Source organism: Varanus komodoensis, unplaced genomic scaffold (genome assembly GCF_004798865.1).
Source record: "Varanus komodoensis strain SLA01 unplaced genomic scaffold, ASM479886v1 scaffold116, whole genome shotgun sequence".
Lineage (NCBI taxonomy): Eukaryota > Metazoa > Chordata > Lepidosauria > Squamata > Varanidae > Varanus > Varanus komodoensis.
Window position 1 is genome coordinate 780639 of NW_025335333.1, and position 22780 is coordinate 803418.

General features: G+C 50.5%; 1 protein-coding gene across 3 annotated transcripts; it reads right to left on the reverse strand.

The window, feature by feature from the left end:
- Window positions 1–513: 513 nt before the first annotated feature.
- Window positions 514–22288, reverse strand: RCC2 (regulator of chromosome condensation 2). Of its 3 annotated transcripts, none has more exons than XM_044421269.1 (13): window positions 22189–22288; window positions 17841–18220; window positions 16211–16304; window positions 11857–12000; window positions 10697–10828; window positions 10068–10156; window positions 9317–9431; window positions 9048–9214; window positions 7588–7768; window positions 6252–6357; window positions 5086–5158; window positions 3205–3282; window positions 514–2764 (listed from the first exon to the last, which is right to left on the reverse strand). In XM_044421269.1, the coding sequence occupies exons 2-13, from the start codon at window positions 18192–18194 to the stop codon at window positions 2660–2662; spliced, it is 1638 nt and encodes a 545-aa protein (XP_044277204.1). In that variant the 5' UTR covers window positions 18195–18220; window positions 22189–22288; the 3' UTR covers window positions 514–2659. The 3 variants fall into 3 exon arrangements, with proteins under 3 accessions (XP_044277204.1, XP_044277203.1, XP_044277202.1); XM_044421268.1 differs by having other exon boundaries at window positions 22098–22288; XM_044421267.1 differs by lacking the exon at window positions 22189–22288 and adding an exon at window positions 21871–21960.
- Between the last annotated feature and the right edge of the window lie 492 nt (window positions 22289–22780).

A 22780-nucleotide genomic window follows, 5' to 3' on the forward strand; every position in this document is an offset into this window, starting at 1 on the left:
GCCATCCAGGTAAGTAGGTAGCATGACCTCTGGGAGTGAACTGCACAGTTCAGTTCTGCACCGTGCAAAGTGGGCTCCTCCTCCTCCTCCTCGGTCCTGAATCTCTCACCTACCCACTTTGCAGGATGACCCCACTGGGTTCCGGGGGGGGGGGGGGGGTTCTGCTTTTCCACACCGTGCATAATTCCGCACACTCCATCCTGCCACCGTTTTAAGAAGCTAGTGGGCCTCAGCTGCTGCATCCTCCCCGTGCGGCGGAGTTGCCTCAGCTCTGGATCGTTTTACTCGCCCTTCCTCCAACTCCTGTGGTACCCAGTGGTGCTGAGCGCCGCAGGCGAGCCGGCGCTCCGTACTTACATGTGTTGCGTGCTGTGTAATCCACTAGAATCCCATCCAATAGTTCCAGAGGTTCAGGCTCTTCCGTGCTGTTGGAACAGTACAGGCGGAGGGAGGGAGGGAGGGAGGGAGGGAGTTATAGCCTACACAATTCCACTGTTTATTTAAACATTTATTTTGAGAAATATAAAAAAAGGAAGAGGGAAAAAGCAGGGGGAGCAACTAGGCTAGGAACTGTTCCCATCTCGTGTAAATCCAAAATGATTCTTTTCTGTCTGAGCTCTTTCCCTTCACTCTCCCCCAGCAAGGAGAAAGAAAGAGGCATCAGAAAGGTCTGCAACTGGAGCATTTGCACTGGGTAGGCAGAAGGGAGCCCAAAAAAATGTCCTTTTCTTTTATACAAACACACACTCTTTGGTGAAGAAGTACCTCTTTGTCCTGTCCCTCCTTCTGCCCCTCCCCCCAATAAATTATTCCTAAGTCTGTTTCTCTGCTTGCTTCTTCTTATGTCCATTCCCCGGGATCGTTTTGCAAAAGGGGTAGGTGGGAGAGAAACGAATAGCAAACTTGACGTGAATCGACAACAGGAACATAGAAGTAAACTGCCCACATACACATTTTAACCAACTTTAAAAAGAATAAGGCAGATAATAATGCAATATTCAGACCCTCCTCAAACCGTAGGATAACTCTCCACCTAGCGTTTCTGCATAATCCAACCTTCCGAGAATTCTAGGCTGGTAAAAGCAACGTGGCATCAGCTCACGTTGCTTCTAGAGACTTCCTGATGCAACCTGTTAGCAACAAGATGCAACAGGAGCAAAAGGGAAGGGGAGAGAGGGGGGTGTTTATATGGAGACAGAGCAGTGTGTTCTGTTTACAAGGCACCAACTTTTTCCGACAGCGAACAGAGGAAGAGCAAGTAACTGATGGAACTACGAGGGGGATGGAAACATACCACCTGCAAGGCTGGGGTAGAAATGTACTTTTCTGGCTTTCCTCTCAGAAGATCAGGAACTACTGTTTTTTACCCAAGATGCTGAGAATTCCCTTTTTGCAAGCAACCTCAAAGCTGGCTGCAAAACTGCAAAGGGAAGGACTCCCGAAATCAGGACCCACAAAAGTGGGAACTTGGGTGTGAAGGTTGTGCAGAAATCTGCAATATGGGAGATTGACTCCAATGCAGGTGGAAATTGCCCAAATGGCTACATATGCAGCTCTCGAATCTAATTAAAGGAATTCCCTGTACAATTCCAACAGAATGGCCCAGAAAATACTGAGGAAACAGTGGCAGAGTAGGAAGTGAAGATGTGGAGGCAACCAACAGACAGGCGGGGGATTCCTTCAAGCAAAGTCTCTGCCCCATAAAAAGGAAACGGGGAGATCACTCCAGCTCAAAGGACGCTTCCCCCCTATTCAGCTACACATTCATACCACTTACGATGACGCTGGAGCGTCTGAAGAGACCTGGCGTGGTAGGCAAACTTCACAATCGCAAACTCGTGGACAGTTCTAGCTGTGAGGGGAATCCCTCATGCAGGAAGCAGAAAAAAATACAACGGCCCAACCCATGAAAAGGTGTGGTGATGTGCAGAGAAACGACGTGTGTACACTGTTCGTCCGTGGGGGTGAATTTGAAAAAAAGTCTTATCAAGTCCAGTCTTAAATGCCAATGTGGACCATTCCCAGTGGATTGTGGTCTGTGGGGCTCTGGGTTGAGGCCAGGAGGCAGAGAGAGAGAGAATGGACGAGGAGGGCCAGAAAAGATTAAAAAATGACCAGTAACCCTCTGGCAGGGGGGTTCTGCTTCCTTAAGAACAGGAGTGAAATACTGCCACGGGGCTGCCGTACAAAGGTGGAAACCCTTTACAGTTGGAACTTGACCAGTTCCAACCTGCTGAAATGCTGCCGGCCTGCCGCTTAACCAAAACCATCTTCACACACACATAGACGCACCCAGAAAAAAGCACTGACAAACGGCTCCGCCATGTCCACCAGAACACGAACTCAAAAAGACAAGCAGACCTTTTCGACGCATTTCCCCCTCCACGACCCCCACCCCAAAGCAAAGCAAAATGCGAAATACAAAAGAAATTATCTCATGGAAAGGATGGAGCAGGCCGAGGGGTGGGGGGAGCGGGGAACAAAGTAACAGGGAGTTAAAACTTCAAATTGCTTATAAAACCCGGCATCCCGGGCAGTCTAACAAAACGCGTATCGGTGTCCGTAATCTCTCTGCATACGGCTTTCTGCGTCCCAGTGCACATTGGAAGTGGCAGCTGCCTCGTCGAGGGGGAGAGGAGGGGGAGGCACGCACCCTGCGTCAGAGCGTACGGGGGTTGTACTCGGGCAGCTTCTTCAGCCTCTCCTTCTCGGCGTCGCTCTCGGCGCGGGCGATCGCCAGCGAGTGGGAGTAGCCCATGGCCACCTGGACAGACAGACAGACGGGCAGGCAGAGCGGGCCATTCAGGAGACGCAGAGCCTGCGGCCAAATCCCCCCCGCCCCCCGGAGTTCACGGGATCTCCCTCCCCTCCCCGCCCCATGCCCCTCACTCGGGGGCTTCACGGCTTACGTGCAGGTCTTTCTCGTTACAAAATCCCTCCGTGGGTCAATCACTGGCATGAGAAGAATCCAGCTCCCATGGGGAAGTCCTTTGTGTGCTGGGGATCCCACCCACTTCCCTGGGAGCATCTTTGAAACGGGATTTGGCCCTCACACTGGGAGAGGCTCAGCACCCCGCCCCGCAGTCCACACACTTTGACCCCGAACAAAGCCAACATTTTGGGACCCATTCTGGAAATGTTGGCGGCTAGGCGGGGCCCTGTCTCCCAGAAAGAGGGCTTCCGTGCCAGTTTCTCTGCTCTCACTTGCTCTGTGTAGATCCCATCCAAGGTCTTTACTTCTTGAGCTGCAGTGGAGGACTTGGGCTTGTGGTCTCCGTAGCCCTGGGGAAACAAGGGGTGGAATTCGGTCTGCCTCTGGGCTGGAGCCGAGAGGACGCCCCTGGCCAGCATTTGAGAGAAGAAACCAGTCTCATGGCTGCTCCACTCATCACTTCCCCCAACTTGCACCTCCAGAGATTTCTCTCTGTCTCGAGGAGAACAAAACTTTGCTTTGCTAATCTCTGAACAGCGGAAGAATTCGGAATGCCCCTCCCTATCAGGCAACTGCACTGCGTCCGTGGCTTAAGGGAAGGCAATGGCGTTGCATGTCCGCAGAATGAAATGCTGGCCACAGACAGCTTGGCACACCAACTACGCACTTTTTATTTATTTATTTGGAATTTTTGTACGCCGTCCCATTCGCATAAGCCTCGGGACAGCTTCCAACTTCTGCCCGTCAGCCTTTGCACCTGCAGTAAACACGAAGCAAGTCCGAGTTTAACTCTGTTTTTGGGTACATCAACAGCAGAGGCTTCTTTTGGGGGCAGGGATGTTACAGATCCAGGACTTAAGCCTAGAAGGTGCCCGTCTGCATAAAAGGTGCTTATGCTAATCTGTACCTATATCTGCAAATTTGGAAAAGAGAACTAGAATTTGTTTACATTTTACCAGCGGCAAGGACAGCCATGAAGTCTGCACTGAGATAAATTCAAATCAATTTGTGCCTTACCCCAGGTCAGTTGTTCCTTTTCAATTACAATTAATCTGCAATTTCTCCTCAACGTCCCTCCACTTCTTTCCCTTTCCCTCTTGGAGGGCGACTTAGCTGCACCTCATGCAATTAAGCTTGGAAGAAGAGCTTCCACCGACACGAATATAAGGTTTTTTCCTAGCTTAACTGCCAAGAGGGGCACAGTCAGCACATGGGAAGAGAGGGTTAATCCCTTCACCAGTCCGAACATGGCGATTATGCTAAAGAAGACCCCTCCAAGGGCATCCATGGGCATCCAGTATTCCAGGGAACAGATCCGGGATGCAAGGCCTCCGTGCCCAGGCCGGGCAACACCCTTGCGGGAAGGCTTTCGGGAAAAGGTAGAGAAGTTTTTCCTCCTAGGAGACAGAGCGTGTCCACAAGTGCGGACGCCTCGAATCAGATCTGTGATCCGGGCACAAAGCACTTGCTGAACGACAACAGGGCCGGCTGCATCGTGACGCACGTTCGGCCAAACGTTCCTCTTGAGTGAGAGAGAGAGAGGCCACGGGCTAAACGTGGCAGGGCCGAAGAGCCACGAACGCCCACGACTGTCAAGGAGGGTGGGGATCCACTGGATTTCCTGGGTCCAGCTTCCTGAAGAGTGTGCCCAGCCCAGCCTTTTGGGCAGCCGCAGCCGATGAGGAAGGGGGTCGCTGGTCCAGCAACTGAGGATTTACAGACTCCCTCTCGGTTCAGCAAACCGGGGAGGCCTGGGCCGAGCACAAGAGGAAGCCTGTGAAAATTCGGGGTGGGGGTTCGATAGGGTTGATGTGGCTCCCCAAGGAGCCCTCTGCCTGGACAAGGGAGGAAGCTGTGCAAGGGACTGGCCTCCCCAGGGGAGTGGGGAGCGGCAAGAGGGCCAGGGCGCCCCCACAGCGGCTGCCTCCTGGCATTGTCTCGTCTGCACCACGCCAGTTTTCTCTTCGGCGTTTTCGAAGGTGTGGCAGCCGCATGCAAATCGGGGAGGAAGGAAAAAAGTCAGCGGTGCGAAGACCTTTTGTCCTTGGTTTGCGGGCGGTGCGAGCACTTGGGCGTTGCGCAGCAGCCAGGCCCGGCACTGGTGAAATTCCCTGCACTCTGGCCAAGCTCAGCAGCTGCGTCCGCCTCCTTACCAGTTCTCCAAAGGTTGGAGATGGGCCCCAACTGATGGTGCTCTCATCTGCGGCCACTATAATACTGCTCTTCCTGAAAAAGGTACACAAAGGACGTTACTCCTTGGAAGTCCCCGGGGCAGCGCTCCTCATGGATCCCCCGCCCACCCCTTCCACAACAGCCCAGTCAACGAGTTGGGCCACGATGTAATCAGTCCAAAGTCCCTCTTTCTATCAGGGCAGCACGTCTTCGAAATCCTAATCCCAATATTCTGACCCAAGGAGGGCAGATGGCTTTTGCTTTCTCCGAGAGCCCCAAGATCTGCCCAGAAGAGCCAGGTGCAAAACCCTACTTGTAGAACAAGATGACGCTCTATTTCCTTCCACAGAAAAAAAATATCCAAGCTCCCTTCATCTCCACAGTTATGGAAAGGGGGTTATTTTATAGCTGCTCTTGTTAAAAATAGAATAAAATAAAAAGGTTGGCAGTTAGACCTTTCTGCTAATCTACGGCAAGTCACCCAGAGATCGCTACCAATCGATCCAGATTCACCTTCCACCATCCCTGCTCTGGCCCTTTCAGGCAAGGCACTCTTGACGATAATTGAATAGAAAGGCAACTGAACAGAAAGGCATGATGTAACTATTTTGAAGGATAGACGGGTCGTTTTCTTGTGGCAGACGCAGCGCTGGTGGGTGCTGCCTCCGATACAAAAGCCCTCCCTCTGCCTTTGCTTGCTTGCATGCAGTGCCTGGGCACGTGAAATTTATTGCAGAGATTAAAACTCTTGCCTCACCCCCCAAATGCTCCACATAAGCCAGCACAAGGTAAATCCATTAGTAGATAGATAAAAGAAATCTTTGAAACAAAAGGAGCGGTTCCAAAAGAACCTCTCAGCAGATTAGAACTGGAAGCGGCTCTATTAAGAGACAATTCCCAAAGTTATTGAACCCTGAGCCCTGGTAATAATGTAAAAAGACTTACGGGGAGAAAGAGGGCTCAGGGGCATTTAAAGCAATCTTTGTAGCTTTCGGGGATGGCAAATCTCTAGATTCTGGTTCTGCAGCCATGACTAGCAGGCTTGCCTTGCACGAAACAGTTTTTAAAAAGGAATGTTTCTATAATTGTCCTCCTCTCCCACCCCCTTTTCTGTTTATTTTAAATGTACATAATCACAATTTCTTACCCACAAGCCAGACTACGGATTTTCCAGCCACATAGATCCTGCACGGTTTTGGGATACATCGTCGACTCCCGGGAAGTGTTTGTGGCTCCCCAGAAAAAGAGGCCACCTGAACAAAGAGGAAAGGGTGGGTTTGTTGCTGTCCTGTTTGTGGATTGCAGCAAAGAAGCTCTCTGAACATTAAAATACATCGCTGTTCTGATTTCCCTGCTAGCAAGAGAGAGAAACGAGGCATGTCCTTTCACAATGCTAGAGCTTAAAACTGCCCTGTGAGGCTGAATGGGCAGTTTCCAAGACAGAAACTAGAATTATACAACTGGCATAACTGTAGTATTATTGTGCAAGAATGGCATTTTATTGTCATTATGATATTATTGCAAAGAAATAATTCATTGAACGCACAAAGAATCTGTGTAAGTTAACCATTGCAGGATGCTGCAAAGGCCACTGAGAGAAGACAAATGTGGAAGGTGCCTTAGGAAGAAACAGACTTTCGGTCCAGTGTCTAAACTCAGGGTGGGCAACCTCACCATGGGCCAGGCTGGCTCGGGGTGGTGAGAAGCATTTGGACAAAACATCTGAGAGAAAGAGGGGGAAAGGTGTTTGTTTACAGACATGAGGTGGGGTGGGAAGAGGAGGGAAATCTGTGAATTAATTGTAATTGAAAAGGAAATACTGATTTGGGGTGCTGGAATGCGGGGTCCAAATTCATTGAAGAAAGTATCTGAGGTGAGCCGGATGAGAAATTAACCAGCGATCCCTTTAAAGAAATGCTACTTGTCGTCCTGTGAGCCCCAGCCCGACTCTCACAACTGCCCAGCAATGCATTCTGCACGTGTCTCTGAGCACCAGATGCTGGGATCAAGGAAAGGCAAAGGATCTTTTGGACCGTCCACCTTGCTTTCCAGAAGCTGCTTACTCCCCCAGGCGGACAGCAGGCAGTAGTGGATTTAGGTTTTAATTTATTCTGATGCTCCTAAATTGCGGGGAACTTCATTTAGTTAAAACAGAGTTTTTCCACACCTTAAAGACTAATGACTGTATTTATTTGGGCATAAGCTTTTGGGGCACTGTCCTTTTCTTGAGGTGTGTGCATAAAGAGCTTTCGCCAGAATAAATAGATTTGGTAGTTTTGGGGTGCCACAAAATGCTTTGTTTTTGCTGGGAGCCCCTTCTGGAATTACTGCATTTAGGGAGCATTCCCTGGATATGATCTTCAGCCGCATCCAAGCTAGCATTTGCGGTGTCACACACGTGCCTCCGGCAACAATTACACAATGTTATTTTTGTCTGTTTAAAATACCGCAACATGCTGCAAGTAACTGAGCTGGTCACATACCTGTTTCGCTGACCGCAAAGGAGCAGGTGTATCCTGCGTAGGTCTGGGCTGCCCCACGGCCTGGGAAGTCAAAAAGCTTCACTAGCCGCGGCACCATCTCGTCTCTCTGCTCAGCGTGGCCCAGACGCCCGTAGCCACCAAAGCCCCAGGAGAAGACGCGCTTCTGTGAGTCCAAGACAAGCTGAATGGAGAGGGGAAATATCGGGTGAAAAACCAGATGGCGGGACAGCAGCTTTATTTGCGGGGATGCAAAGATGGATGCCTTTGTACTTCCCTGTCAGGGACATTCACATACACCTGGACAAGGTATTTTTGGAGTACCTCACGCTTCAGTCCATCACAAAGCTCCCTAACGGGAACAGGCATTTAAAAGGTGCCTGAATTTTTTCCTCCTTCAGTGCTTCTCTGCAAACGCAGAAGAACTTTGAATCTGAATCCTCCGTGCCGGCTGAAAACCATGAAAGCATTAATGAAACCCCCTTTCAGTGCCTGGACTTGGCCTGCTTGGGCCAGAGCTGGCTCACACGGTGGCCGTGGCAGGGCTCCTGGGAAGGGCCCACGTTCCAGCAGCGGCCCGTGCCAAGAGCCCTGGAGTCCCTCCTCCTCTCCCCCATGGCCACCTGCATGCTCTCCAGCCTCTGGATCAGCCCGGGGTGGTGGTGAGGATCAGGCAGCTCCCTGCCTGCCGCGAGGGATGGGGCCCATGCCGGGGGCTGGCACTGAGCACTCACTTCAAGATTCATCCTCCCCTGCTACATGATAGACCAGTGTTGGCATGAAGCTCCTGGCTTATATTAAGCCAGAATTCTGCATTACATCCAACCAGGGGAATCCTGGTGTAAATTTGGCTAACAAAATACGAAAATAATATTGTTTCTTATTTTCTTCATAACTGCTGTATACCGCTTCTTTGGCTAAAAGGTTAAGCGAGTGAAGAACAAATTTAAAACAATAAAAACTTAACATGGTAAAAAGAACATCAGAAACCGTAAAACATTCAAAACCATGTAATGTGAAAAGGCAAGATTAAAAAGACATCTCCTCACACCTTTTCTAAAAGCCAAGGAGCACGGCCCAATTGTGATTTTTGAGGGCTGAATTTCAGTTGGAGGCACACGGAAGGAAGCCCTTTTGAATGTGCCCGGCCAACAGGCCTCCGTGAAGGTGCCCCTCAAAATGCTTCTCCTCCAGATCTCGATGCCCGGGCAGCTTCAGAAGGAAACAGGCAGTTCCTCAGAGAACCAGGTCCTCCGTGACTCACAATTTTAAAGGGTCAAATCAACACTCTGAAGAGCTTAAAAAGCAATCTGCACCCAGCAGAGGTTCTCCCCGTCGGGTGTTACGTCATCCTGACCCTATGGAGCACTTAGCAGCCCGGATGTCACATTCTGCCCCAGCTGACGCTCTCCGGGACAGCCCCAAACGGAGTACATTGCGGTAATCGAGCCCCCAGGCCTTACCGTGTGGTTCGCTCCACAGGCCACATCTCTCACGACGACGTTTGGGACGGGCAAGATCTGGCCGTCTTTCGTCTTTTCGATGAAGATGGCGACACGCCGGGGAACAAGCTCACAGTCATACTCTATTCTTTGGGCCCGGGCAATGAACTTCCCGTCGGAGTTGTGTCCTGTGGTGGGACAGAGAGGGGACTGGTAGGAGGTGGCTGCGAGGGACACCCTCCGTCTTGTTCCTCCAGTCAAGGCTTGGGCAGGTAGCAGAGAGAGCGTACCCAGCTGTCCATATTCAGGGCATCCAAACGAATACAGGTTTCCTTTGCAGTCCATCACCATGCTGAACTCAGCCCCACATGCCATCTTGGTGATCGGCTGTCCGTTGTACATGATCTAAAGAGGGGTAAGTTTTAGGAAACACTGAAACACACTCCCTTAACCCTTTCTGAGGACCACATGCCCAAGCAGGCAAGGCCCGCAATCGCGCCCTCTTAAAAGCTGACATGGATGGCACGACATGTGCATTTTAATGTAATTAAACTCACTTTTCGGGCAAATCCTGAGTTTGGAATTTTGAAGGAGGCACCAAAATAGTTCACAGATTGGGGGCATTTCCAGCAGCGGAAAGAGCAAGTCTCAGTTAGGTGTAAGAGGCATAATCAGATCCTCGTACTGATTTCAGAGTTGAGGGTCTAGTCTTGGAGCTCCGCAGACGGCCACCCCTCTTCCCCAGCCTCCCTCACGTTTCCCCAACCGCAGACTAATCGTTTGGTGGCTCCCCGGCTTTTACGCAGTTCTTCCCTGTTCTAAAAGACTGAAAATCCCCTCCCAAGATTTAGCTACTGGCAACGAGAGCTTTACGCTTCAACGAGAGGGCACCTTGGCTCTGCCTTGCTTTGCCTTCAGCTTGTCCAACTGGAATAAGGCCCCGGAGGCGCCTCTGAAACCACACCTATCCATCTGATTCAATGCCTCTGATTTAAAGTTTCCTGTGGCTTCAACAGTAACAAAAAGCAGGGGGGAACCTACCTGGGTGGGACTGGGGACTGCATCGGTCTGATTGCCAAGGCCTAGCTGTCCCATCTTGTTCTCCCCAAAGGCAAACACAGAACCACTTTCTGGAAGGAAGAGACAGAGCAGGTTTCCCTGTTATCTTACCCCAGAGATGCACAATCAAAGCCTGCCTCTTGCTGCTCCAGGTTCGGTGGCCACGAGCCACTGGCTTGTCTTCAGCAGAACCCTGCGTGACTTCAGGCCCAGTCTATGGCTTCTGCCCGCCCCTCATTCTCCTTGGCCACTTGTTCTAATGAACCCGATGCCTCTCTGACCTCTTTTCTCCAGGTTTCCAACCCCACCAGGTTCTTGGTTCTTTGTACCTGGCCCTCTTTCATCTGGTTCCTCTGCTCACTCAGCTCCTTGACCCTGAGCTGAGATACCTGCGAACAGCAGAAACCCTTCCTACTCCCAGGCCCCGGGCAAGGTTCCCCCCCTGGCCAAGCCAACTTCGTTTCTCTCCGACGCTCTATCACTGACTGTTGTCTCCTGAACAAATGGAAAGCAGGAAAACCGTTGGTGACCTCACAGCAGCCCAGGCAATGGCAAGGGGAAAGGAAGAAAAGGGGAGTGGCGACACGTGTGCACAGACGCACGCACGGTACCTGTCAGGGCTAGCGTGTGGTTTCGCCCACAGGCTGCCGAGACGACGATTTCACTGCCAAGCACCTCAATGGGCTTCGGGGCGTCCACCCGCTTGGTATCCCCATGGCCCAGCTGGCCTTTGTCGTTCCGTCCTGGAGAGTTGCAAACACACACAGAAAGAGCATGTCGCCAAGACCACGCGGTGCCCGTGAAGGCACACTCCATCTTTGAAAACAGGTATCAGGGTATTACCCAGGTGCAGCCAGCCAACCAAGTGGCTAGTCTGGGGGCGGTTTTCTGAGAAAACACTTTAGGTGCTGCTGCTCCATCCAGCCCGGGACTGTCCAGTCCAGCCCTTCCCACACTGGTGCCTGAAAATGTGTCACGACTGCAACTCTCATCAGCCCTGGCCAGCATGTCCAATGGGTGGGATAATACGATTGCAGGCCAACTCATCCAGAGGGCACTCGGCTGGGAAAGAAGGGTCAACAGCACGGCTGGTCAAGCGTTCTGGGCCGTGGCCACATTCAGCCATTTGAGAAACTGCCCCCTTCCGCCACCACAAGATGGCGTCACAAGACGCGGGGCAAGGCACACGTCACCTGTGCACAAGGCAGAGGTGGGGGCCGGGCTCCACCCTACGGAAGAGCCCCCCTGAATGCACTTTTCCACGCCTGCCAACTTTTCCTATGCCTGGGCCAGCACAAGGTTCTCCCTCCGCCAAATTAATGTTGTTTCTCTCACCAAAATAGCTCTGTTTTTGTTTATCATGATGCTGCTGACTGTTCCCCCAAAGTAGTCAGAACGCTGGCAAAGCGTCTGTGACAGCCCAGCACCCGGCTGATGGTGAGGGGAAGGGACCGGAAAGAAAGGCACGCCACATACACACTCTGAAACGGGCTTGTGAGTTGACTGAATCTATTCACAGCACTCCCAATTATTGGGAAAACGTGTTAATCACAAGAAAAGGGGAGTGGAGCTGGACACCTTGCTGGGTGCCAAAAAAGTTGTCCGGGGGCACATTACTGCCCACGGGCTCCGTAATATCTGCTCTCTAGTCTCTGCTGACTGGAAGGGGTTTTTTAGGGTCTCTCTCAGCCCCACTGCCCGAGATCTTTTGGAGTAGACCTGGGGGTGGGGGGGCACAGGCCCTCCCACAAAACTCTTGCCCGAGACTCACCCCAGCTCCAAAGCTTTCCCTCGGTGGTGATGAGGAGGCTGTGTGCTGCGCACGGTCCTGAAATCACGGTCCGCACCTGGACCCCTGAGAGGCATCCGTACCGGTGGGGCCCCCACAGGTTCTGGCCCAGGTTACGGTATGCAGCTGTGGGGGAGAAGGAAGAGGAGCTCTTAAAGAAAGAGCAGGCCGGGATCAAGATAGTTCTGCTGAAAGCAGTACCCATCAAGGCGCCCTCACCCTGGTCATCCAGATGGTCCATCTTCCGATAAGAGAAGCGGGAACCTGCCTCATGCCAGAGAGAGAACAAGGGTCCACGTGGCCCAGTACTATCTACACAGACTGGCAGCAGCAGCCCTTCAGGGTTTTTCAGCCCTAGCTGGGGATGCTGGGTCTTGAGCATGGGACCTTCCACATGCAGAGCATGAGCCCTGGTCCCCTGCATTGGAAGGGGAAAGAGTCAGCTGCCTTATCGTAAGCAAAAGAGGTATTTTCCCAGCTCCTGTTTTCTGACATGAAGAAAGTTTGAGCTAACAAGACATAGATTTCTGTGCGAAGAACACTGAGCTATGTCCAGTTCTCTGGCACTTAAAACAAATTAGAGAGCTCAATTTTTTTTTTAAATTCTAAGTGCATGTCTTTTGCACCTGGTGGATCTTGGAGGTCTAAGAAAAAGCCTATGTCTGACCACCCTTAGTCTTATGCTATGCTTAAGCTATAACAGAAAGGTTTTTCCAAAAATTCTGGGACCATCAAAATTTTTTCATGGTTGGGAATTCTTTTCTGTTGAGCCAAGCAAGAAGAGGTGGTGACATAACCTGGCCGCTTAGTGTGTCGCTGATAATCCTTTTTGCCTCTGGAAAAGTTAATTTTAAAAAATAAATTTAAACATTCATATAACAACAACAGAATGACCCAACTTGGTATTCTTTAATTCTAAGAGCCAGTCTTTGCACCAGGGTTGGCGTGTTAGCAGAAACACGTTTCGTTCTATTGTTATTTTAGGTGCGTGCGCAATCTGCGATACGTACAAAAATCTAAACTCCACGCACAGAACAGATCCACACGCTTGAGGTCCCCCCATTCCTGTTCTACATGCAGAGCATGAGCGCTGGCACCGAGCTAAGCTCCCCACGACAGGCGCACACGCTCCAGCCCGGGTTTGTCCTCCCATCTTTTGTCTTGCTGAAGATCACAGAATGAACTCAGATGTCTTCAGACCAGACACCAAAACAAAGGAAGCACAGTCTGCGCTGGGGGAAGGACGTCAGCACTGCAATAAGCGAAGGCACCCAGACCCCTTGCATTCAGATGTCGAAACGCTTAAAATACGTCCTTTAGATGCAGAGGGTGACGATTTTTCATGTTTATGTTTTATTGTAACTGTTGCTGAAGTTGTTTTAAACTGTCATCTATTTTTTGTAACGCTCAATATTTTATACTGTGTTCCTATATATTTTGTATTGTAATTTTCATGAACTGCCTAGAGAACTTTTGACTATTGGGCAGTGCAGAATGGAACGGAACATCTAGTGTTGCAGGTTGAAAACTATGTTTTTTAAAAATAACCCCCCCTCATTTGCATTCATAGGCCCTTTGAAAGGACCAAGATTGCTGTTTAAAACCTCATTTAGGGTACAATTCTAGCCAGCGGTGCTGCCCCAGAAATTCCTGGAGTTAATAGGACATTTTCTGTCTCAATAGGCTAACAACTGTACCTTTCAGTGACAGAACTTCCTGGATAGCTTTAGGCCAGCCACTGTTCAGCCTAGCCTAGCTCAAAGGGCTGTTATGAGCGTAAAAGAATTCCCCAGGAGAAAGGGGGGAATACCAATTGCTGTACCAAACAAGCAAACAACCCCCCAAAAGGCCAGATTTTAACAATATCAGAATTTCTACTTTATTGCAGGAGTCTGCAAAGACTAACTCAGGGTCACAGGTACTTAAATAAAACACACACATCGCAGGACTAAAAGCCATCGCTCACAGTGGTTCAAAGGTTTGTAGCAGTCACTTTCCAGTCGCATAAACTCCCAAAAGTCGAAACACCTGAGCTTCGACCACAAGTAATCCAAAACGCGTATTAGTCTAATACCTTTATAAGGCCACTCAAAAGATAATTCAAGCACATGCAAGCTTTCAAGGTCTCCAGGTCACTTGACTAGGCAGTTGGTTAGAAAAAGCAGGCTGTCTTGAGGGAGGAACAAGCGAGGAAAAAAATTAGACGTGATTGTGAAGTCACAGCAAGTGAACACAACACAAGCAAGCCAGATCATGGGTTGAGTGCAGGCTGCCTCTATTGTGAGTTGCTGTTGGATGGTGGGCTGTTGTGTTGCATGACGACAAACCATGGGGCTTGTTAATGATGAACAACCCACAAAGAGAACCCATGGTTTGTGAACCCATGGTTCAGTCGTTTGACTGAACGATGAGTTGTTTGTGGTTAACAAATGATTGTTTATTCGCAAGGCTGGATTCACTTAACCTAACAATCCACAACTCACGGAGAACCCACACTTAATCTGTACTCTGGCTTGTTGCACTGTTTGAACCAGAGTCCAAAAACAGAGCGGGGGAGGAAGGGTCTCTAGATATTACCGTCCAGATCGTTGAGACTACTATTCCCAAGATGTCTGACTCAGGAATGATGGGTATGGTAGTCCAAATCATCTGGCAGACACCAGGATAGGGCAGGCCGTTTCGGGTGGTGCAGGTCATGCAGTGGTTACAGGCTCTACATTCAAGGAAGAGGAACTGATACCACCAGAAACGCAAACTTTATTTTCCATGGGGCCACCTGCTCGGGCTGCTAGCGAACCTACTAAATTTTGCTTCTATTTACCTTTTTTCTTCTTTTAACCAGAGCAGCATTTCAAACCACATCCTGATTTGTTAATATAAAGACTGCTTAATATTTCCCTTGGTCCCACCACTAATAGAAGTCTATATGCTTCACCAGTAAGGAAAACACATCTGAGCTCAGCAACATTCTATATTTTCAGAAATGAAGGATCCAATGTTTTATCCTTCTGGTATTTAGCAGCACTTTCTGACCATGTGACTTCACCATTAAAGCAGAGTTCTCCTCACCCTGGTCTTTCCCTACCTCCAAACCTGCATTTTTAACACCTCCCCTCATGGAGATCTGTGTGTCTGGAACGTTGGTGATTTTTAAAACAAAACTTCAAGGATCTGATCTGATTCAAGTGGGGGCTTGCGTACCGAACGGATCCTTCATCAATTGGAACAGCCCTCCCTAAAAGTAACACCACCGGACAAGGAAGATTAGCATGCCACAAAAAAGAGGCCAGAATCTTTCTACCAGACACTGTAAATTTTAAAGCAGCATTTCTGCTGCTCCCTGTTCGAGTTTTCCCTACAGTGACATGCCCACATCTTGATCATACCAATACAAACCACATGGGCGCCTGCAAGATTAACTTTTCCTTGGCAATCTCCTCTGCCAATGAGGGAACGGTTCTATTTCAGAAGAATCAAGCACAGGTCCCAACGACGTGCGATTGGGAGCCATTTTCTTCAGGGTGACTGGTCCTAACAACGGCAACCTTTTCTTCATCCACTTGGCTAAACCAGGAAAGCCAACTGTGTGTCTTGGCCCAGAACAGACAGACAGGCCACATATGAATGTTAAAGTTGGAGGCTAAGTCTGGCACCCCAATTGCCTGTACTGTTTCAACCAGCTGAAAAGTGTATTTTCACATGTTTTTGCAAATGCTTTTCCTGCTCTCTATTCATGGCACCTCTTCCTCAGCCAAATGGACAATGCTGTAGGCAATGATAATAAATGGATCAAAGGACTAAAGATCATCTCTCTCCAAAGACACTCAATAGAGCTTTCAGAATGACAATATTTTATTATGTTGTCATTACCCTAAAAACCTTGGCAAAAAAGTGGCTCAGGATAATAAAAGCTGTAAAAGTACTCAGGCTACAAACTGAGAGAGAAAATGCAAGCATGAAGCCAAAAGTCAGCAAGAGGAATTCTGCTAGCAACAATTACAGGAGCAACCTACTCCTACCAGGGCTACTGCAATTCTATTTCTACCATGGGCTTACACCAGCAGCGCATACCCTCAGGCCCAGGTCCCAAACTGGCCCCCAAGGGGTCCCCTTGATTGTTTGGTGGCTTATTCCTCCCTTTTCAAGGCTGATATGCATCTCTTAAGGCTCAGAGACTGGCTCTCCAGCGGAAATATGCTGGGGTCATGGCCCCCCCCCCCCCACTGGAGCACAGCCCCAAGAGCTTCTCTGAAATGGAATTCAGCCCCGGGGCTGCAAGAGACTCTGACTCATGGAGAGATGCCAGGCGTTTGATCCGAGACCGCAGTCCACCTACCTTGCTGCTTAGGCACTTCTTTGCGACCGATCAAGTCCCAGTTGGTTGCTCCAAAAATCAGAAGCTGACCCTTGAACTTGGACCCTTCAAGTTTCTGCGAGAGGTAGTAAGGAACAAACAAGAAAGAGGAGGAGAGAGTCACTTCTGGCTCTGGCTGCAGGCAATGAGGCACAGAACACCCTGGAAGCCTCAGACCAAACGCTTGATCGGAAGGGCACTTTCAAAATTCAGCTTTACATCCAAATTTTAATTCTGTAGTGAAAATGTATGGTGTTCTGATTATTCCCTGCAGCTCAACACACCATGCATCTGTTCCGTTGGCTTGGAATTAAAATGATATGGGGCTGCGAGGTTCTGCTTAGTATCCCAACACCCAGAAAGCACTGGTTTAAATTAACGCGGTCATTTTAATTAACAAATACCAGTCTTTTCCCCCCCAGTTCTTTCTGTGTCACCGAGGTAGCTGGGAGGATGGAAGAGAGAACAAGTGCCTGGCTCTCGGCCATACCAGACCGAGCGCTCCTCTCAGTGGAGTGGCTCAATTTTTTCCCCATGTGGGGGGGGGGGGAGGAGGAGGAGGAGGCATGGTGTCCCTGCATATTTATTTGTCCACGTTTGCTGCCTGTTGTCTCTGCAGCAGTGGACTTCCCTAGCAGCACAGAGAAAGGAGTGGGCGGGGAAAGTCACAAAAAGTTGGAGACACTTTTGCTGCCTAAGCTTCTCACCTCATACTTCAGCGAAAGGGCAGACATAGCGAGCTAATTCGACCTTTCCCTGCCAAAAAGACCATCTATGAGAACTGAAGTGGCGCCTCAATTTTGCTTTATTTTCTACCCAATCATTTTTTCCTTTCGAGTTATGTCTTTTTAGATTGTAAACTGGAAGGTGGAGATGCCTCATGACTAATCTTTGCAAGCTGCTCTGTGAGCCTTTTTGGGGCTGAGGAATGGGGTAAATTACTGCAAAAATAAATCAATAAAGCACAACCGCCGAGGCAAGTCCAAGCAACGACTGCTTGTCTCCTTACTCTTGTCTAGAAGCAGCTCAGGATGCCCCAAAGCAATGAGCCCATAAGCCAAAAACAAAACTCAACCTTGGAGATAAACAAATATTAATAGAGAATATACTGGGCTATGTTATTAAGTCTGATCCAGTGCTATTCCTCTCAGCCCATGCCAATAAAATACTTTAGAAAGAAAAACGGGGAACAAGTTATACAGGAACAGCAGCCAGACTGGTTTTACCCCTTTTCTGGAAACCATCCAAAATACCTAACATGAGAAAGCGATCGCAAAGCTGTGGGACCTTGTGGCAACAGCCAAATTATTATTCTACAGAAGCAATCAGGCAAAATTGTGAGAATCAGGAGAGATGACTTTCGACGTGGTAAACTGCTCAGAAAGCTCCAGCTGTAGGCCGGCATGGTAATAAATGAATGGAAGAACGAAGGAATGAAGGAAATCGATTCTGCGAGGTGCTGTGGGCTTCAGAGGGAACAGGACTCATCCCTTTTCACTCTGCACGATGGTATTTCACAGTAGCACCCTGAAAATGTGGGATTCCTTCTCCGCATCCCACACAGAAACACAGAACCCCCGCCCCCCCGCTGCAAATGGACAGAAATCCTTACAATGTGCTCCTTGCTGTGTTCGGGCTCGCTGACCACCATGGCGGCCTGGGGGGGCTGCTGGTTTTGGGGCGGCTGCTGGTCTCCTGTCCCTCGAGGCCGGGCTACTTTCTTGCCGCCTCCGGCAGCCGTGGGAGCAGCAGTGCCAGGAGGCAACGCCAGCCCGTCCCGCTCATCCCCGCTGCTCCCATCGCCCCCGTTGCTGCTGCTGCTCCCCGTCTCATCCCGGGTCTTCTTCTTGGCTGGAGGAGCCCCCCGAGCGGAGCCGGGCCGCCTGCGAGACGTGCCCGTCCCGTTGCCCGAGCTGGCACTGTCCCAGGCCGTGGACGAGCCCGACGCTGCCTTCCGCCTGGGCATCCTTCTCTGCTCCACTTCCTGTCTGCCTGCAAGTGGAAAAGAGAAGGAAAGTAAGGACAAAAGGATATGGGGGGGGCACGATCACGGGGAGAAAAGAAACAGGCCAAGGGGCGCAAAACGTTGCTTTGAGAGCCCACACCAATTAGGCTCTCAAAGCAATTTCTCCCCTAATAAAACGTAAGTGGGAAATACGTTGATAAAAAGGCACCCCAAAATAATGCAGCAGAGGCTCCATAAACTCTCCCAGTGAACAAATGGAGACAGATGCTCCCAAACCTACGAAAATAACTCCCCAAATTTAGTAATAAGGGAAGAACCTCAAACTCCAGCAAATGAAGGGGACAGACCCCATACATCTCAAAAATTACTTCTGGAACCACAGAAAGGTACAAAAGCAAACTGCCCAAGCCCAAATAAAGACCATTAAGCAAGCAATCCTATGCAAACATAGACAATGGGCTTTTTCCTGTCTAAACTTGCTCAGGATTGCCCCTCTTACCTGGGAGCAAAGGCCACTGAATTCAGCAGCACTTATTCCTGAATGGGCATGGTGCCCATGCATGCATTTTAAATGTCTGCCCTCAGAAAGAACTAATATTAAAGGCTGCAATCACACGCTTTTTGTCTGGTAGTCCCACGAAACTCAGTGGGCTCACTTGTGGACAGACAGACACCCTTCAGCTTGCACTAGCAATCCCTCCATCCACACACAGGATTAACCTCAGCACGCTAATAAAATAAAGATAAAAGGAGGCACAGGAGGCACAAAATGGGGGAAAGCAAACCCACAAAATTAGCCCCAAGGAAAGATGGTTGAGCATTATAATGCAAACCTACAAAGGTCTACTTGGGACCCCAGTGGCTGTAGGATTGCAAGCTTGGGCCCTGCTCTTCCCTCCATGGTAAGCATTGGGAAAAGGCACATTTCCTGGGTCCACCTCCTTACATCTTCCAAACAAAATACATCAATTTTAATAAAACAAATAATAATGGGAAAAATAATTTCTACTGTATACAGATGCCCCCCCCCAAGCTCAAATAACCTCTCTGGGATATCAAAATCAGAATTCCCACCTAGGTCATCTGCACCCTCCAAAAGAAAATATAGCAAAGTGACAAGAGATATATAACAGGAAAAACTGAGGGAAAATTATATTGAAAACACACAGATCTCCTCCTCCTGTTGGTGTTCTCACCTAAAAAAGGGGGTGTTTACAGGGATGAAAAGGGCCCCCATGAGTAAGAAAATTAATTATATGGGCTGCCAGGGAAGTGTTGGCTAGTGAGTAGTTCAGAAATGTAATAAGGAAATATTCTTAATCATAGAGATAATAAAAATTATACCTGCCTATTGCAATGGGTAGGATAGATCCCCTCACAACAGGAAATAAACAAATGTTGGTTTTTGAGGGAGGAATAACTCCTCACATATCCAAGAGGGGGGCAGTAACCCAGAAAAATGAGCTTTTATTGGGAGATTTATTTACACCGAGAGATAGGCACACACAAGCCCAAGCTGCAAAAAATAAATACACAAGTCAGCATCTGTGAGGGAAAACGCAGCCAGGCCTCTCCCCTAGAAAAGTAGGATTTAAATAGGTAAGTAAAGAAACAAACAGATTTTCCCTCACAGGCAGCAGCCTCAGAACAAATAATTCAGGGCTGTGAGGAGAAATTAGGCCCCCAAAATAAAATATGTCTGGCCACCCCGATTCCTATAGGGAAAGTGGGAAACAAATTGGGGGGCTACCCCCCAACCCCACAGAAGGGGGTGTTATCTTCCCCCCAGGCCTAATTGAGGGTCCTCGGCCCCCTCTCCTTGGAGGGCATTTTATAATGGGGTGCCTTGTGAGGGGAAACCCCCCTTCAGAAGGGGGGACAGGATGCAAAGGGGCTTTCTCCTCACAAAGGGAGAGCGGCTTTATGGGGAAGGGGTCCCACGACACTGCCAGCCCCCCAAAGCACCCCAGGGGTGCTCCAGGGAAAATGGGGAGACACTATGGGATGCGCCCCCCTCCAGCTTTGCAAAAAGGGGTCCTTCTCCCCCCCCACTGAACCTCCCATTTGGAGGGGAGATATATAAACCTGGGCATTTTATGAGGAGAAATCCTCCCCTCCAGGGGAAAAGAGGGGCCTTCTCACATGGGGCCTGCTTTTATGGGGCCGGGCATGAGGAAAAATCCCCCATAGATGGGGGGAACCCCATTTTGGTCCTGGCAGCAAAACAGACCCCTCCCCACACACACCAAGCCCAGCAGGGTATGCCCCACAGGCCCCATGAGGCCTCAGCACTGGCTTTGCTGGCTGGGGATGATGGGATTTGCAGGTCAAGCACTTCCGGAGAGTCAGAGATCCCCCGTTTCAATTGCAACTCCTTCCTGAAAAGGGGGGAAAGAGAAATCCCATTGGGTTGCCCTTTGGTCTATGAAGCCAAATTGGGTGGAAAAATGACCCATATATGAAAAGGGGGGCTATGACCCAAATATCCTCCCAAAGGAAGTCTTTGTGCGGAAGGGGTTGGGGTTATTCTCAGTTCTCCCCCGAACCATTGCTTGGGGTGCCTCTGTTCAACCCACCTACGGCTTTGGGGTGCCGGAGACCCCTCGCCTTATGCCAAGGCATGGAAAGAAGGTAAGGGGCGCAGTCCTGCATTTCTAACAGCCCCCCCTAAATAACAGGTTAGGGGGTGCAGAAAGCAAGCCTAGGAAAACTTTTCCGTGGGTGGAAGTCAAGTCAGCATCGACCCCATATAAGATGCAATGGCTGTGTATTTATTTTCCAGGGAACGCAAGGGGGGGGCGTTGTGTGCTGGGGAGGTGGAGAGACCCCCCCCAGCCCCACGGAAAAGTGGGGTGCAGCCTCCCCCAAATGTGGAGAGAGCCCCCAGCTCAGGCCCTCCTGCACAAAGCTGGGGGCAGGCCAGCCTTCCAATGCAGCCCCCCAGAACCTCCCATGCGTGCCCCTCCAAACGAGGACAGCCCCCCCACCCGCAGATTTAAAACGGGGTTGCAGCTTCCTCTCCTCTGCCCCCTCCCCAATGGAAGGGGGGCAAGATGCCCTCATCCTGCCTGAACGCCCCCTCCTGAAAACAGGCACCCTCTCCAGGGAACTCACAGATACCCCCCCCCAATCTGTGCATCACACAAGCACAAGGGCTCTTCCACTATCAAGCCCCCCCCCCGAGCTTGCAATTCATAGCTCTCCTCGCAACTTCAGAAATTAATGCCGGGGGGGGGGCACACATTTCATCACCGCACCGTCCAAACTCTGCTCCCGACCGAGGCAACTTTCGCCCCGAGCTGCGAATCCCGGGCACCGCACAACTTTCCGGCCGCATCGCCGAGGTACGCGCCGCGCCCCCCCCGCCGCCGTCCCGGAGCAAAAGCGGCCGCGGCAGAACAAAGCGGGGGCGCCGCTGCCCGCGCACTCCGGGCGGGCAGGGACGCGGCCGCCGCGCAGACGCCGAACAATGAGGGCGCCCCGCGCCCCCCGCGCAGGGGGGAGCCGGGGCGCCCGCCCCACGGCCGCCGCGCACGCCGCCCGGGAGGGGCGGGGAGGGGGGAGGGGGGCAGGAATGGCCCCCCCAGCGTCGCACAGGCGGCCCCCGGCTCCTCCTCGGGAAGCCCCGCTCGGGGCCACCGCGCGACTGGGCGCGAGCTCCCCTGCACCCCCAAACCTGTCTGAGTCGGACGCCGTCCCCGCATTCCTGCTGGAAGGAAAAATCGCCATCGGTACTCCGGGAAAAGGCAGCTCCTCTCGCCCGGCCACGCCGACGTACCATTCACGCTTTTGCGCCTCGTTTGTCCCATTTCCCCCACCCCCCCCTTTTTTTTTTTTTTTTGGTCCTGGGCCTTTGCAAAAAGAGAGAAAAATGCCCGAATCCTGCCCCACGTTTAAACGCACCTGCTCGCTCTGCTTGTGTGTCTTTCTTTAGCCCTCCCCTCTTTTTTCTTGCTTTGCAAAATAGAAAGATAAAAATTAAATTAAAACAAACTTTAGCGTTCTGTTTCTCAAGCCTCCTTCTCTTTCTTGAAAGGAAAAAAAATGCAGATGCCTGGAGCTCTCTTTTCGCAAATTGTATTCCTTGAATCCAGGTTACAAATTTGTCCACATCTCCTTCGTCTGCCCCCCCGTTCCCTTGCCCACCCCCCTTTCCTCCGTCTGCTTCTTTTTTTATTGATTTTGAACAATGGGACCTCTGTCTGTCTCCGATTAAACCACGTGGATCCGCCTTCCTTCCCCTTTTTTAAAAAATCCACCCCCTCTTTCTATCCCCCCCACGCCAATCTTGCAAAAAATAAACACCCAACTTTCACTTTCCTCCGATTTGCATCAAATGGCAAGCGGGGCTGGAATGCAGCGTCAGCCAGCGCGATGATTGTGATTTTATTTTTATTTTTTATAATGCACTAAAAAACCCTTTTAATGTTTTGCACTACTTCCTGTGAAGGGGGAGGAAAGGAAGGGGAAAGAAAACACACGGGCGCGCACACACTCCCCAAACGGCTTCTCTCGCTCCAGTCCACCCACCCGATCCGCTTAATATATAAACATGAGCTTGCGACGGACTTGCTGCGGGAGAAAAC